The sequence below is a fragment of the Solanum dulcamara genome, chromosome 11 (genome assembly GCF_947179165.1).
Source record: "Solanum dulcamara chromosome 11, daSolDulc1.2, whole genome shotgun sequence".
NCBI lineage: Eukaryota > Viridiplantae > Streptophyta > Magnoliopsida > Solanales > Solanaceae > Solanum > Solanum dulcamara.
The window spans coordinates 43,192,576-43,210,272 of NC_077247.1; the positions used below are offsets into that span (position 1 = coordinate 43,192,576).

Below are 17,697 nucleotides of genomic sequence, written 5' to 3' on the forward strand. Positions count from 1 at the left end.
TTGGGTCTATTAAAATAAAAATATATGATGGCACGATACGCACTATTCAGGAGGTACGACATGTAAAAGACTTGAGGAAGAATCTATTGTCTTTGGGACAATTAGATGATAATGGATGTTCATATAAGATTCATGGTGGAGTCATGAAAATATCCAAAGGAGCGCTTGTAGTGATGAAAGCGGAAAAACTTGCTGCAAATCTATATGTGCTTAAAGGTGAAACACACAAAGAAGGAGAAACATCAACCACGTCAGCAAGTTCATTTGAAGAATCAATGATGATATGACATTATAAACTTGGTCATATATCAGAATGAGGTTTGAAGATTCTTGCTGAGCAAAAGCTTCTTCCAGGGCTCAAAAAGGTTTCACTATCCTTTTGTGAGCATTGTGTTACCAGTAAGTAAAATAGACTGAAGTTTAGCACTTCCTCTGCTAAAAGAAAAAAAATATTAGATCTGATCCACTCTGATGTCTGGCAAGCACCGGTGGAGTCCCTAGGAGGAGCGAAATATTTTGTGTCATTTATTGACAATTACTCCAGGAGAAGCTGGGTGTATCCAATCACGAGGAGGAAGATGTTTCTCCAGTTTTCAAACAGTTCAAAGCGCGGGTGGAACTTGAATCTGAAAAAAAGATCAAGTGTTTGAGGACAGATAATGGAGGAGAATACACTGGTGATGAATTTGATAATTTCTGTAAACAAGAAGGTATTAAAAGACAGTTCACGGTGGCATATACTCCACAATAAAATAGAGTAGCAGAGCGGATGAACAGAACCTTGTTGGAACGAACAAGAGCTATGTTAGCAATTGCAGGGTTAAAAAAATAATTTTGGGCAGAAGTAGTCAAAATCGCATGTTATGTGATCAATCGGTCACCATTAACTGTAATTGATCTGACAACGCTAATGGAGATGTGGATAGGAAAATCAGTTGATTATTCTCGCTTACATATATTTGGAAGTCCTTCTTATGTTATGTACAACACCCAAGAAAAATCGAAGTTGGATCCAAAATCCAGGGAATGCATTTTCTTAGGGTATGCTAATGGAGTCAAGAGGTATCGCTTTTGGAATCCCACTGCCCGCAAGGTGGTAATCAACAGGGATGTTGTATTTATTAAAAATAAGATACAAGCAAAAGAAGATAGCACTTCAAAAAAAAAATTAGAGACTACTACAGTTGAAGTAGAAGAAATAGAAGAAGTTTCAGGTTCTTCTGAAGCAGCACCAGAGCACGAAGAACAAGAGCAAGCTGAGATCGAAACTCCATAAGTTCGAAGGTCAACTAGGGAGAAAAGAGAACCATCTTGGCACTCAGATTATTCTATGGAGAGCAATGTTGCATACTATCTAGTAACAGAAGATGGAGAGCCTTTAATTTTTTCACGAGGCTATGAAAGGCCAAGAATCATCTCTTTGGATGGCAGTAATGCAAGAAGAAATTGAAGCTCTTCATAAAAATAAAACATGGGATCTTGTTCAATTACCACAAGGAAGGAAGGCCATTGGAAATAAATGGGTCTACAAGATCAAACGCAATGACAATGATCAAGTGGAGAAGTATCGTGCAAGATTGGTGGTGAAAAGATTCGCTCAGAAAGAAGGTATAGACTTCAATGAGATATTTTCTCCGATGGTTCGACTTACAACAATTTGAGTGGTCCTGGCGATGTGTGCTACATTTGACTTGTACTTGAAGTAGTTAGATGTCAAAACTGCATTTCTTCATGGAGAACTTGAAGAAGAAATTTACATGCTCCAACCAGAAGGTTTTGAAGAACAGGGAAAAGAGAACTTGGATTGAACAAATCTCTATATGGTCTCAAACAGGCGCCGAGATGTTGGTATAAGAGATTTGATTCCTTCATTATAAGCTTTGGATACAACAGACATAGTTCAGATCCTTGTATTTATTACAAGAGATTTGGTGATGAAGATTTTATTATTTTGCTGTTGTATGTTGATGACATGTTGGTAGTAGGCCCCAACAAAGATCGTCTCACAAATTTAAAGGCACAGTTGGCTAGGGAGTTTGAAATGAAGGACTTGGGATCAGCAAACAAGATTCTAGGGATACAAATTCACTGAGACAGAAATAATAGAAAGATTTGGCTTTCTCAAAAGAACTACTTGAAGAAAATCTTGCGACGCTTCAAGATGCAAGACTATAAGTCAATTTCTACCCCACTTCCTATTAATTTCAAGTTATCTTCAAGTATGAGTCCTAGCAATAAAGTAGAGAGGATGGAGATGTCTCGAGTACCATATGCATTAGCAGTGAGAAGTTTAATGTTCGCCATGGTATGTACAAGACCTGACATTGCACAAGCAGTGGGAGTGGTTAGTCGATACATGGCTAATCCTGGTAGAGAGCATTGGAATACTGTTAAGAGGATCCTGAGATATATCAAGGGTACCTTAGATGTTGCAATGTGTTATAGAGGATCAGACTTTATTGTTAAAGGTTATGCTGATTTAGATTATGCAGGTGATCTTGATAAAAGCAAGTCCACCACAGGTTATCTGTTTACTCTTGTTGGAGGAGCTGTAATCTGGGTTTCAAAACTGCAATCTATCGTGGCTACATCTATGATGGAAGCAGAATATGTAGTAGCTACACAAGCTAGCAAAGAAGCAATATGGATGCAGATGTTACTGGAGGGGCTCGGATACAAACAAGAAAAGGTTGCTCTGTTTTGTGATAGTCAGAGTACTTTGCATCTTGCAAAGAATCCGACATTTCATTCAAGGACAAAGCACATACGAGTTCAGTATCACTTTGTTCGTGAGAAGGTGAAAGAAGACAGTGTGGATATTCAGAAAATTCACACGAATGACAACCTAGCAGATATGTTTACAAAGTCAATCAATAGTAACAAGTTTATATGGTGTCGATCTTCTATTGGCCTAGCAGAAACGTAATATTGCAGTAATTGGGTAGAAAGGATGGTGTGAAAACTTAATTAATTCTCAATTAAATCTTCAAATGGGAGAATGCAAGAAAGTCAAAGAATGCTGCACCGAAAAAGTTGGCAAGAATGCACCATCCAAGACAATTTGGCAGCAACTTTTTCAAAAGTTGTTGCCCCTTTTTGGCAGAAAGGAAATTAACGCGTAAATATTTTTACGCATTTTCATCCTCCTATAAATAGAGGGCCTCGTGCCCTCATTTGATTCATCCCAAAAAGTGAGAGAAAAAATACAAAGAGAGTTATACACCAAGATAAATATTGTAGTCTTGAATGTTCTCTTTAGTGAGCTGTTCTTTTTACAAGAGAGGAGTGTTAATTGTTGTTTTCTCCTTGTATTTGAAAGCAGTGTACTCCCATATTTGAATAGTAAAATCCTTCTACCCCGTGGTTTTTTCCCTCTATATGTTTGAGGGATTTTCACGTAAAATTCTCGTGTCCAATTTATTTTCATTATTTATTATCATATCAAACTTTAGTAGTGGTGCTTCCTCCTTCAAACATTATACACACTAATTTGGCATAAAGAACTAAATTTTGGAACAATGTTACATTATTATTAAGGAGATTAATTAGAACTCAAAAGATCTCTAGAAACTTGAGATCATCTCGACATTCAACTCAAATAAGGTCTCAATGGCAAACTACTGGACAATGTTACATTATTATTAAGGAGATTAATTAGAACTCAAAAGATCTCTAGAAACTTGAGATCATCTCGACATTCAACTCAAATAAGGTCTCAATGGCAAACTACTGGGTGTGTTAAGTGCTTTATTCTGATTGTAGTAGTGTGAAGTGTAAAAGCATAAAAACAAAGGGGTAAAAGGACAAAAACTTGAAAAAGAAAAATTAAAGATGAGATTATGACAAGATGGCGTAGCTTAAGGAATATAGCGTCATGTCCACATCAGATCAAACTTGCTGCATTATGATCTGTCCCTACACTGCTGCCCTCCCGATTTAGTGATGGCGGAATAAATAAGATTTCTTTTTCATTAGAATAATAATTTGAGTTTCGTCAACAAAGAAATCTTAATTTAAACGTATTTTTCTTTTAATGAGTCATACATGAGAAGAAACGTTTTCCCCCCTTTAATTTAATGTGCTATTATAAATAACACAAATTCAAATTAATCAGATCGATAAATTTTAAAAATTAAGTAATTATAAATTTAAAGAAAAAAATAAGACCGGTAAGCACCGGTTCTTGTTAGTGGCATGGTGGCCACTATCTCAATTAATGATCATTTGTGAATCATGATGCTTCTACTTTTTAAATTTCTTCATAATACATGTTTTGTTTATTCCATGTTTGTTTTGTCCTAGATAGAGTTTGATGGATGCCTCGTGTTAAAACAGTTAAGATCGTTTAATTTGGTTTGCATTAGCTTATAAAAAAAAGTTATGGATATATTTGGCTAACTAGTTTATTGTTAAAATGGCTGAAATATATACAATTGTATAATTACTAAACATATATAATCTATATATTTTATAAATTAGTTGGTCGAATTATTTAGATTGTTATTATCCTAATCTTATACATCTCGATTTTTGACGTCATTGGAGGAAAAAAAAATCGATTAACAGAGACGAGTCTTAGTATATGATTTATCTTTAGAGGTAAGGTTTGCGTACGTTCTATTCTCTCCAGACCTCACTTGTGGATTTCACTAAATATGTTGTTGTTGATCTATTTATCGAGGGCATTAATTTGTCTTTCATTTTGAAATGAATACTACCAAAACAAAGAGCAATAATTAGAAAAAATAATACATATATAGATGTGGTATTATCTTTAACCTTTTGTTCGATAAGATTACTCGCCTGTGTATAATTAATACATATATACCAACTTATGATATTAGTAATACTAGGGTTTTAATACATGGAATAAGTATGATACTTACACACAAAAAATATGTTAAAGTCCCTTCAAAGTGGTTCAAACCTTTTGTTAATACTTTCCAAGTCTTTTTTTTAGAAAAATTGTAGTAACGGCGCTGCTCTCTCTTTATGAACCAAATTTCTTTGAGTATTTCTTTCTTTTTTCATCTTATTTTTATTTTTTATTTTCATGCTCTATTTTTTATAGTATATATGGATCAGTATTCAATTTATCAAGATATATGAAATTTCCCCGTAAATAATTTAAGTGAGAATTCCAAACTTTTTTCTTGTTATCATATATTTTTAAAAGAATGAATAATAAAGCTTTGCAAACAAAGTACACAGAGATATAGAATGTAGACGGTATTTTATAAACAAACATTTTTTTTTAGAAATATAAAAATGCATATTATTTTTAATATATTAAAATTCCAATTTAACTAATCTCAATATTACTAATACACTTTATTCAATACTATTCTTATATACTCTATCATCAAAAATGACCTCTAATAATATACATGGATAGTGAGGAAATTACATTGAAATTCTTTTGATTCAAGCGTTTACTCATTTTTTAATATTATATGATCAATCAAAAAGGAATATGTCACGATTCAAAGTCGAGGGCCACGAGCCTAATTAACTCGTCGAGCGAACCAATTATAAACCTTTCCTATATATAAAGAGTGGTCCAAATCCGTTGTCAGATGCGCCGCTTCTCGTGTCATCATCTAATTAATATGAATTAATTAGCTAAACGATTTAATTTAATTTGTTCATACATATATAGTATAGGTGTAGCATTTTATTTTTCTTGTGTGCATTTCCACGTGCAAACCACTTCCACAAGGCAGCCTTTAAACTCAAACATGACACCCTCTTTAATTAATTAACAATCATAATTAACAGTTAAACACTCCTTAATTATAATGATACTAGTTAAAATTAATATATACTCAAATAATTAAACTAACAGCACGCCTAAGTAAGTAGTAATTTTTCAATTGATTGGCACGTACGGAATCGATCTATTCAGCTAATGCAGCCTACTATAAGTTTCTAGAATGAGTATAAGTATTAATTAATTTAAAGCCATGCAAACTCATTTTCACTACCGCAAACATCTTCAAACAAAGTTGTCATCATATTCCACTTATTCAATAAGATTCCTTTTTGTACACCTTTCTTATTTCTTTTCATAATTATGGTATTCAGATCGGCTTGTACATTCCTCGATTGATTTTATGGAATATTTGTCATTTCTTATCAATAATAGATATTAGTAATTCTAGATGAAAAAAATTACTTATAATATATTTTGTCTCGATTTGAGCTTAATATCTTATGATTATCAATTTATTGATCACTAGGCCACGTATCCTTGGTACACTTTCTTATTTCTTTTCTATACATTTTATATTTATTTATTGAAATACCTACTAACCAAAAAAACAACAAAGAAAGGGAAAACTTAATTAATTAATCATTCTTCACCATGCAACATCTGTAAGCACAGAAAACCCTAAGTTGAAGTTGAAGAAACCCTAAAATTCCCACCATTAACACTAGAAATTGCTATAAATACCAGCTTCCCCTTGCCTTATTTCATGTGAAGAATTTAAACATTAAGGAAAATGACAACAGCTTTTAGCCTCTCAAATTACTTCTTCATCTCCTTCTTTCTTTCTAGTGCATTGCTTCATTTCAACCAATGCTATGCAAAGGAAAAAAAACCTTCTTCTTCTTCCTTGGTGTTAAGTTTAACTCGTACGAAAACCAGCCTTTCTATACCTAAATCTTCGTATAATTTAGTGAAAAAAACCTCGGAAACATTGGACATAAGGGAGCCATTGAGAGAAGTGAGAGATGGTTATTTGATATCTTTGAATATAGGGACACCCCCACAAATTATACAAGTGTATATGGACACAGGAAGTGACCTTACTTGGGTACCTTGTGGGAACCTATCATTTGATTGTATAGATTGTGATGACTATAAGAATTACAAGGTAATGTCAAGCTTTTCTCCTTCATTTTCATCTTCTTCCTATAGGGATTTATGTGCTAGTCCCTCTTGTATCGATATCCATAGCTCCGATAACCCTTTTGATCAATGCACTATTGCTGGGTGCTCATTGAATAGCCTACTTAAGGGAACTTGCTCAAGGCCATGTCCTTCTTTTGCATACACATATGGTGAAGGTATTGTATCGGGAACCCTAACTAGGGATACCCTCCGAGTCCATGGGACCACTTCAAACCCTAATTCCATTAGGGAAGTCCCAAAGTTTGTCTTTGGATGTGTTGGAACAACTTATAGAGAGCCTATTGGGATTGTAGGATTTGGAAAAGGTTCACTTTCTTTGCCTTCTCAATTAGGGTTTCTTCAAAAGGGTTTTTCACATTGCTTCTTGCCTTTTAAGTTTGCAAATAACCCTAATATATCTAGCCCTCTAGTTGTAGGGGACCAAGCCATTTCCTCCAAAGAAAATTTCCAATTTACACCAATGTTGAAAAGTCCTATGTACCCTAATTTCTATTACATTGGCCTAGAGGCTATAACTGTTGGGAATGGTGCCACTACACAAGCTCCCTTAACCTTGAGAGAATTTGATTCTTTAGGCAATGGAGGAATGTTGATTGATTCCGGAACCACTTACACTCACCTAACCGAACCGCTCTACTCCGATCTCCTCACCGCCCTTCGATCATCCATAAATTACCCACGTGCTGAGGAAATCGAGGCACGGACAGGGTTTGACCTATGTTATAGGCTCCCATGCCCTAATAACAACATTAATAGTCTAGTTACCGATGATTTCCCTTCAATTACATTCCATTTCTTGAACAATGTGAGCCTTGTTTTGCCTAATGGGAACGATTTCTATGCCATGGGTGCACCACGAAACTCAACAGTGGTGAAATGCTTGTTGCTCCAAAGCATGGAAGATTCCAAAGAAGGGCCAGCTGGGATTTTCGGAAACTTCCAACAACAAAACGTGGAAGTTGTGTATGACTTGGAGAAAGAAAGGATTGGGTTTCAAACTACTGATTGTGCCTCAGCCGCAACTTCTCAAGACATAAATAAATATTAATGCAAGTAATTGGATTCTGCTAGCTGCTTTTGTGTCCAATTAATAAAGACTATATATATATATATATATGGACCTCAGCTTGGAGTTGTGATTTTAAATTTGCTTCTTTTGTTTTATGATGCTTTTGTGTATTGTTGAAGATAGTTTCTAATGTTACTTCTAAAAAAAACAAAGATGAATTTCGTGGATGTATTCTAGTTGCTGGTAAATAAAGAATCATTTTGATTTGTAGCCTGCAGTACCTTCAACAATATGACATATCTATCCTCTCTTTCTTTTTTTCTTTTTTCTTGTTGCTCATTTTTTTAAAAATATAGAGAAAACAGTATCGACATGCATGTGCATTACATAATACGGATTATTGATACAACAATGTACATTCTCAGTGTAATTCCACAAGTGAAGTCTTGAGAAATTGATAAGCAATTAATCTGTAAGCGGTTCAGAAACATATTTTTAAGATTTTACGTAGGAATAGATGCATATTCTTGTAGTGCTAGAAAGAATTGGGATGAAAATCGTACAATCTTATTACTGTAATGTATGTGCTACTATATATAGCTCATGTAATTAATACAAAAAAATAATAATCTTGTTTTAGCTTCGAACGGTAATTAAAAGGAAAACTATAAAACGTGGATCTCTGATAGTCTTTTCCCTGTGAAGATGGAGAAAAAAAATATGTTTTCAAGTTAATAAGGAATAGAAAAGATAGAAAGACGCAATGATATTATGATTAGAGTAACTAAAAGGGAGTTCAGTGTAATTTTTCTGTTTCATGTTATAATTGGAACTTCCTTTGGGTCGATTTTGAGGTCTTGCTCAGATATCTTTTTAGAGTTTCAAATGCTTTTGTTCTCTCCGAGGTTGAAAAAAACGGATGAAATTGCAAAAAGTACTCGTTGGAAGTAGGCAGACATCGTAGAACAACGATAAAATTGTCTCTGTGTGACCTATAGATCATGAATTTAAGTCGTGAAAACAACCACTAATACTTGCATTATGATAGATATACCCCCTTGAGATGTACCCCTTCTCCGGACACAAAATACTTTGTGCACCGAATTGCCCTTTACTGCTTCATTCTCATACTATATTGTTTGTTCTTAAATCTTTGATTAGTTCAGTTTAGCATCTTATTATCATTTCGACTAAATTAATTGACAAAGAGATGAGGATGTATCCCAATGAAAGTGATGGATATTTAGTAATTAATCATATAGCACTAAAGATCATATATCTATATCTTTAGAAAGCATAGACATAATCTAAAACAAGTACTAGTGTTTATCTACCATAGAATTCAGATTGATCAACTCACCTACAATCACGCCTCTCTATAACAGCCAGGTTTCTTTTGGAACTGACATAATTCTATATGCTCTATAACAATCAAACTATAGTAGTAAAAAATATCCAAACGTTTGATTATATAGAATAGCTGATTGCTGACTGATAAGTCGCTCCGATACTACTACTATTACACATCAATCTCAGACTACTGAAAGCCTCCAACGAATACTAAATAGTCATATGAAGCATATATTGTTTAATAGCATACTGAAGCATGTCACAGAATCTCATTACATTAGGACGACCCATAGAAAAGAGTCCAGCACATTGAAGAATTTTCATGAAATCTCTGTACAGTGATGGACAAATGGCACAGCAAACTCTAACAATCAGCACAAACCAATTAAGCAAAAACAACATTGAGATGAGAAGCACCAACAGAGATTTAAGAGCAACAAGAAGCAGTAGCTGGTGTTTGAGCAGGCCTATCCGTAAGAACCATCCCAGATGGATTTTGTGCTGGCTGAAGCCGAGGCAGTCTCTTCGCTGCAAGTGAATAAACAGTTCAAGAGATATTCAGGTTCATAAAAATGCTAGATTTCCAGCTATATACAGCAATTAGTCAAACAAAATCCAACTTGCAGGGACTCTATTGCAGAGAAATAAAATAGGTAAGATTAATCACACACAACATTTGGAAGTCCCAAAGTAACCAGTTATTCTTTATATGGCGAGATGTTTATTCTTGAGTTTTGCAGTCAAACGTGTTTATAAATATATCCAAAGCCTGATAAGTGATAAGTAATAATTTCGAAGGCATTCTTATCATTTCTATGATCAAATACATGTATCGCTTATACCATCGATTATTATCCACATCAAATTCCGTTTAAGATAATGTCAATTGCAGCATAGATAATACATGGTTTATTAATTAGTGGATTGAAAATGCCAACCAGAAATTATATTATATATGTCGAGTACTAGTACTATTTCCAAGTAACACATCTTACCAATCTAAAGATCCAAAAAACAGAATAGAAACACCACATTTTAAAACCATCATCCAGTGACCTACTCATCAAAAACTATCCTCAATAACTAGTTTAATAATTTCTAGCCAATAAGAGCATAAACATGACTGACCTACCACAAAAGCAAGCTGGCATCCCATAACACAACAAAATGAATGTAAGTATTACCTATTTCAGAGAAAACGTCATTGACATTAGATGCAGTCTTTGCAGATGTTTCCATGAAGAAAAGACCATTCTCCTGCGCATAAGTTTCTGCTTCCTGAAAAAGCAGTAATATCATATCAGAAATAGTGCATCTCAGTGGAAAAGCTGTTATTCAGAATACCAGTTCTGACATAATGCTAATTGAGCAAGAACTTTGAGATCTTCTGGATGCACATTTAAGTCACTGAATAGATAACACCAAATCTCGTAGACACAAGTCTATATTTGTAAAAGGGGTCACAGACATCAAAAATTGACTCACTAACCAACTGAATTTTAGAACATGATGTTATTTTTAACTATCCAACCATTTTAAAGAAAAAAATCCAATAATTGTTTAATGTTTTCTTCTACAGATACATCCAAAATGCCAGTTTAACAAACTCACTGTTTTTCTTTCCTGTAACGACTTTTGACATAGCTAGGTTAGAGGATCTGCAACTGAGTTTTAGTCTCCAAGGGCATGGCCTAACAGTTGAAGTGTTGGAGGACAATCTTGGAAACCAATCCCAGTTGAAAGAACACCGCGAGACTTCTGCTCATATACCTAAATTTTAGTTGGTATAGTTACTCAGTACCCATACTGGTGGGAAGCATAGATACCGAATTATTTAGTCGAGGTACACAATTCTCCCCAGACCACCGTTATCAACAACATCCACCTCAATCCCAATCTAGTTGGGATTGACTATTTGAATGCTCATTATACATGTTCCATTTGAACACATTTCATTCCAATAACCAATAATGTAGGTTCTCTAACAGTCGAAATTCTCCTAATTTTTCTATTGACATACAAATCTCACCATTGTATTCAGATTTCAATAAGTGTATCCAAAACCGTCATTTTGTCATGATACAAATTAAAGATCACAAAAATATGCCAAACTACAGTAAAATAAATGAAACGGGAGGAAAAATTCTAATGATACATACAACACAGAATTAGACGGGAGGCGGATGCACATCCAAAAATTCTAATGCATGTTTATATAATGATCTGTGTACCTAGATTTACCCACTTTCACCCTATATGTTTTTCTTTTTTGATAACTGAGAAATCTCCGACGGTTAGAGGTCACACGATTCGGAAGTCGATGGATAATACCCCCCCACACACACTTTTCTCCACTCAAATACTAGACTTTTGTCTGCAACAGAGATCGAATCCGCGACATGCGCCTAACCCATTCATCACGTGTTGCGTACTTACCACTAGACCAAAATTAGGGTGCACCATTTTTTTCCTTTTGGCAGTTCGGGGGTTTGTGGGGGGAGGGGGGGGGGAGGGGAAGGATAAAAAGGATGTTCCACTATTAGATAAGAAGGGTCTCCACTTTTCAAAATAAAGAGAATTAATGGATATGTTGTTGTACAAACCACATTGCAAATTATACCTTAAAATCTCCTTGCGTTTACTTAACATTCTCAATGTATCTGAATTACTCAAATTAAGTCTTGTGATTATTGGCAACTTCCGGCCAATAAGAGCCTTGTTCTCTTCTTGTGAGTTGGAGAGAGAAGTTGGAAAAGGATCCACACAGATGAATAACCTATTCATCAACAACAAAAGCCCCCTTTGCCGCTACTAAACACACTATCTCACAACAAAAGGTTGCCCAATATTCCCTTCCTTTCCCCTTTGTTGTCCCAGTGTTATCAAAAGTGCTTGCATCAGCGCTTTAAGCGAGAAGCAGAAGCAAAGTGCACATACGGCTTTTCTTCCATGAAGCATGACCATGGAGAAAAAGTGTGCGCTTCTGAGAAAGGTGAGAAAAGCGAGAGGCATGTGCTTTAGTGAGATATCGGTCTTTAAAAAACAACTTGTAAACACATACTTACGACAGCAGCGACTTTTTTCCGCTGCTCTTCGACTACTGGGACTTCTCTTCAAGGTAAGTTCTCTTCTCTAATTCTTTTCTTCTTCTCTGATCCTCTTTTTAATTTATTTTTTCTCCTCTTCTTCTTTTCTCTGTTTCCTCTGCTGCTACTCGATTGCACTATTGAGGTTGGGTTACTCTTTTTTATTTTTTTTCAGTTCTTCCACTTACTGCAATTATTTTCTATGTTCTGCTCTGTTTTTTTCTCTGTTTTGCTCTACTTATTTACCTTCTAATTTAAGGATTGAAACAACAACAACAACAACAACAACAACCCAGTGAAATCCCACAACATGGGGTCTGGGGAGGGTAGAATGTACGCAGACCTTACTCCTACCAAGGTAGGACGGCTGTTTCCTAGAGACCCTCGGCTCAGTAAAAGCATAAATGCATAAATGCATTAGAATAGGAAATTAAAAGCTTTATGAGAAAAACAACAAACAAATAACGAATAGATAACAAATAAATACAAATAAATAAATACAAATAACAAATAACGATTAAATAAATAATGATAGCGTCACAGGTTCAATAGAGTAATCAAAGCATAGAAAGTAATAAATAATAACATAAATAACATAAATCAGAATTCACAGCGCAAGAGATCGTAATGCACTACTACGCCTATGAATAGAGAAGAAAAACAAGACTATGAACTAGCATTCTACCCTAATGTGGGTCCTCCACACCCTCCTATCTAAGGTCATGTCCTCCGTAAGCTGTAACTGTGCCATGTCCTGTCTAATCACCTCTCCCCAATACTTTTTCGGCCTACCCCTACCTCTTCTGTAACCATCCATGGCCAGCCTCTCACACCTCCGCACTGGGGCATCTGTGTCTCTCCTCTTCACATGTCCATACCATCTCAGTCGCATTTCCCGCATCTTGTCTTCCACCGAGGCCACTCCTACCTTGTCCCGAATAGCCTCATTTCTAATCCTGTCGCTCCTGGTGTGCCCACACATCCATCTCAGCATTCTCATCTCAGCAACTTTCATCTTTTGAATGTGAGAAGTCTTAACTGGCCAACACTCCGCCCCATACAGCATAGCCGGTCTAACCACCACTTTATAGAACTTGCCCTTAAGTTTTGGTGGCACATTCTTGTCACACAGCACTCCGGAAGCGAGCCTCCATTTCATCCACCCTACCCCAATACGATGTGTGACATCATCGTCAATCTCCCCGCTGCCTTGCATGATAGACCCAAGATACTTGCAACTACTTCTCTTTTGGATGGCCTGAGCACCAAGCCTAACTTCAACGCCAACCTCCTGAGGTGTCTCACTGAACTTGCACTCTAAGTACTCTGTCTTTGTCCTACTCAACTTAAACCCTTTAGACTCCAAGGTATGTCTCCAATCCTCCAGCTTAGCGTTAACTCCGCGGCGAGTCTCATCGATCAGGACTATGTCATCCGCGAAAAGCATACACCATGGCACCGCATCTTGAATTTGTCGCGTCAATCCATCTATCACTAAGGCAAATAAAAAAGGACTAAGAGCTGATCCTTGATGCAGCTCCATCACCACTGGAAAGTGCTCTGAGTCCCCTCCTACTGTCCTTACCCTAGTTTTGGCTCCCTCGTACATGTCCTTGATCACCCTAATGTATGCCACAGGTACACCTTTAGCCTCCAAACATGTCCATAGTATTTCTCTTGGGACTTTATCATAAGCCTTTTCTAGGTCGATGAATACCATATGCAAGTCCCTCTTCCTCTCCCTATGCTGCTCCACCAGTCTCCTCATAAGATGGATGGCTTCTGTAGTTGAGCGTCCCGGCATAAATCCAAACTGGTTCTCTGAAATAGACACGTCTCTCCTCACCCTCATCTCTACCTTCCTTCCCCGAGTTTTCTGGGTTTTTTCTTTATTTTATCTTAGCTTTGCTTGGTCTTTTTCTTATCATTTAATTTCTATTCTATACTTAAATTTCAGATTGCGTTTCCAAAACATTTTTCCGCTCATTCATACGGAATATAGTACTTTTTTGGTGAGATTTCTGACAGTAGGTGGTTGAATCTATGAAAGACGCACAGTTCAATACAAGAAAGAAATAAAATTACCACAAGAAACTGCAAGTATAATTTGTGTTTACTTCAAAATTAGAAATTTAGAATCAACAATCAAGAAATACTGGCATTTCAATCTAGACTAGAATTTAAGGATGAATTAAATTGCTCCCTTTGAATCCAGATCAGGGAATGCTCATTGAGGCACTTATGCATAATTAGAATTCTTATTCAAGCACTTAGGCACAATTAGCACACTTAAACTGCAACTGTATCTGGTATCCTAGCCGATTGGACAGATGAGAACCATGTAGCACTCTATTTTCATGCTCAGTGAATGAGCTTCAGATCATTGCTATACATGACATCTCTGCCACTACAATGATAAACCATGAAGAACCTAAGCTCTTATAGCCTTAAGAGATGAAGTATGAAATGCAATTTGATTGTTATCCACACTATGCGTGTCAAATGAGGATATCAATGTTTTATCTTCGAAATTGAAGTTAATCTATACTGCTTTAAAACAAAGATCAATTGATCCTGAAATGAAAAGGCACTGTTTGTGGGATGTATTACACTTCTACCTTGAAAAGTGATCAAATCAATCAAAATATTAATATTAGGTCCTCATTCTTTATCCCGTGGTGCAATTAACAATTGCACATCAATTTTTTTCATCAACTCTAACTGACAGAGAGAATGATTTGGGGGCTCAATACCCAGTTTTCTCAAAAAGCAACCCCCAAAAAGAAAAAGGGAAGTGAGAAAGGAAAAAAAGAAACATAAAAGAGCAGACCAACAACGCATGCGTCTTGTTAATTTCAATGATTGGTTTACTTTTCCAGTATGAGCAGTAACACGAGAAGGAGAAAATAGCACAGTTGGATACCTTAACCCCCACCTTCTAAACCCTGAATATTACTATTAGATTCAACTGGTTATCTCAGGCTTGCAGTTTAAGCTCACTCACCCAATCTTAGATACTTGGGCAGGTTACAACATCATATGCCTAAATTGACAGCCGACTAGGCTTTTTGTGGTGCTTCCGCACATCACTATAGCATGGAAATCTGGGATTGGTTGAAGGAATAAAATACACTAACCTCAGCAGCAACTTTTCTTGCATCTAACAAATCTGCCTTATTTCCAGCAAGTGCCATCACCATATTTGAATTACCTGGAGCCAGAATAGGTTGAAAAAAGTAAGAGAGATGAATAGGCAGTATGTTTCATTGAAAGAACACTGCTGTATGCACCAAATGTGAAAAGGAAACAGTGCTTAGTTCCTTTGATCTGGTCAAGCATCATTGTGTTACAACGTTCAAGTTTGAACTTTACAACGTTCATTGGAAGCACTAATTCCAACCCATCCCTCCTATTACCCATCAACTGAGAGCCAAAATTAGAACTTTTTGCATTTTTTTAGTTATTGTAATTCTAAGCAGCTTAAATCCTCCCTAATCATACATCGCCACAGTATTTCGTACATTAATTGAAGTTAGGAACATTCAGATATAGCCTTACAGAAATAAAGACAGTCAAGGATGGAACTTAAGATGTCAAAGGTACCTTGTGCTTGAAGCTCCTGAACCCACTTTTTTGCTCTATCAAATGATGCCTATAAATAACGAATTGAGAAACTCAGTTAGCAAGCTAACATGCTAGCAGATATTCTGGAAGCAGTATCGAGTGAATTATAAGGATTTGATAGAATCAGGTAAGGAAACTACTTGATTTGTTATATCATAAACAATTATAGCAGCTGCAGCTCCTCTGTAATACATTGGAGCTAGACTGTGGTATCTCTCTTGGCCTGCTGTATCCCATATTTCAAATTTTACAGTTGCATCATTTACTGCTACTGTTTGGGAAAAAAATGCAGCACCTATGGTTGATTCCTACATACAACATAAGCAAGTTATGTCAAGTCTCAAGGTCCCAAAGAGAAAATGTAAGTGCAGAAACCATTTAGCTTCAAATATCAAATGGCAAACTAAGCACCTACTTGAAATTCAATAAATTGTCCTTTAACAAAACGCAGAACTAGACTAGATTTTCCAGCTCCAACATCTCCAAGGAGCACCTAAAACCAAAAGACACTTCATTAGCTTATCAATGTCAGTGTCAACACATCAAGTTCATAAACTTACAGTTCAGAAATAATTACATTATTAGAATAATTTCTTTTTATCAGGAACTACATCATAAGAATAATTGAAACAATGGTCTCCTCGTGTATTTATCGAAACAGAATACCAAACATTAAAAGATGGGAGCAGTAAAGGGGAGAAGGAGCACAGGAAAATGAAATACAAGATTGGAAGTACTAATCATTGTACGAATAATATGGAATAACATGAACAACAAGTACGCTCTTGAATAAATAAAAGAGAACTCCAAGTCATGGGCATGGCAAAAGTATAAGTATAATATATTCCAAACAAGCGACACTTCAACAACATAGCATCAGCAACTAATAACCAAGTGAAAGATCAAATTTAGCATATTATAGTACAAATAAATAAAATTTATCAATAAGGAAAAATTTTGAGAAAGAAAAAAAAACCATATCTAATTTTTACATATAAAAAAGAAAGCGGAATAAATCATTCAAATTGAGGAACTTTTTGTGATCAAACCCAAACCCAAAACCCAAAATAAATAAAATACTATAGGTCATGAGTTATGATTCTGAAGAATTAAAGAGGACCCAGATCAGATATGGAAAAAATAAAGAATCTTGATAGAATTTAAGCTGAACCCATAAGCAGAATTGATAAATCAAAGATGAGAAGGAAGCACACCAATTTGGCGTTCATATTCTTGTTTCCACTGGTTGCCATAGCTGTGATTGATCGAAATTCGGAAAACGGAAGTGATTAATTGGAGATTTTGCGATTGTTTCGATAAGGGTTCTGATTTAGAATTTAGACTTTACATGGACGGGAGAAGAAGAAGAGGGGTTGACGTCAAGAAATTGCAAAAAAAAGGACACTCAACCAAAGTTCCCCTCTCTCTCTCTCTTGTTTGATGACGATTATGAAAAGATTCCTTTTATTTAATGTGGAAATTTCCTAATTATTTATTTTTTTCTATTCGTTTGAACTTTTCTATAAATACAAGAAAATAATGCAAATTTGCTAGGTATTTTTCCACCTTTCCTCTTTTTCTCATCAAAATAAATAAAAAAAAAGTATAAGAAGATTTGAACGTGAAAATTAAAGTTGGAAGTTTAGTAAATAGTCGTGTGATTGACGTAACGTTTGTATGTGACAGAGACATGAAAGTTTTTTGCTTTTCCT

The 17,697-nt window shown here is 35.6% G+C and overlaps 2 protein-coding genes across 2 annotated transcripts; one reads left to right on the forward strand and one right to left on the reverse strand.

The window, feature by feature from the left end:
• The first annotated feature begins 6,503 nt into the window (after positions 1-6,503).
• Positions 6,504-7,964, forward strand: LOC129872601 (probable aspartyl protease At4g16563). The gene has a single exon (XM_055947545.1). It carries the CDS (start codon positions 6,504-6,506, stop codon positions 7,962-7,964), a length of 1,461 nt encoding a protein of 486 aa, XP_055803520.1.
• A 1,517-nt stretch (positions 7,965-9,481) lies between these two features.
• LOC129872239 (ras-related protein RABF2a) lies at positions 9,482-17,436 on the reverse strand. The gene is made up of 7 exons (XM_055947156.1): positions 17,200-17,436; positions 16,401-16,478; positions 16,126-16,293; positions 15,965-16,013; positions 15,499-15,572; positions 10,460-10,553; positions 9,482-9,803 (listed from the first exon to the last, which is right to left on the reverse strand). Exons 1-7 carry the CDS (start codon positions 17,236-17,238, stop codon positions 9,703-9,705), a joined length of 603 nt encoding a protein of 200 aa, XP_055803131.1. The 5' UTR covers positions 17,239-17,436; the 3' UTR covers positions 9,482-9,702.
• Between the last annotated feature and the right edge of the window lie 261 nt (positions 17,437-17,697).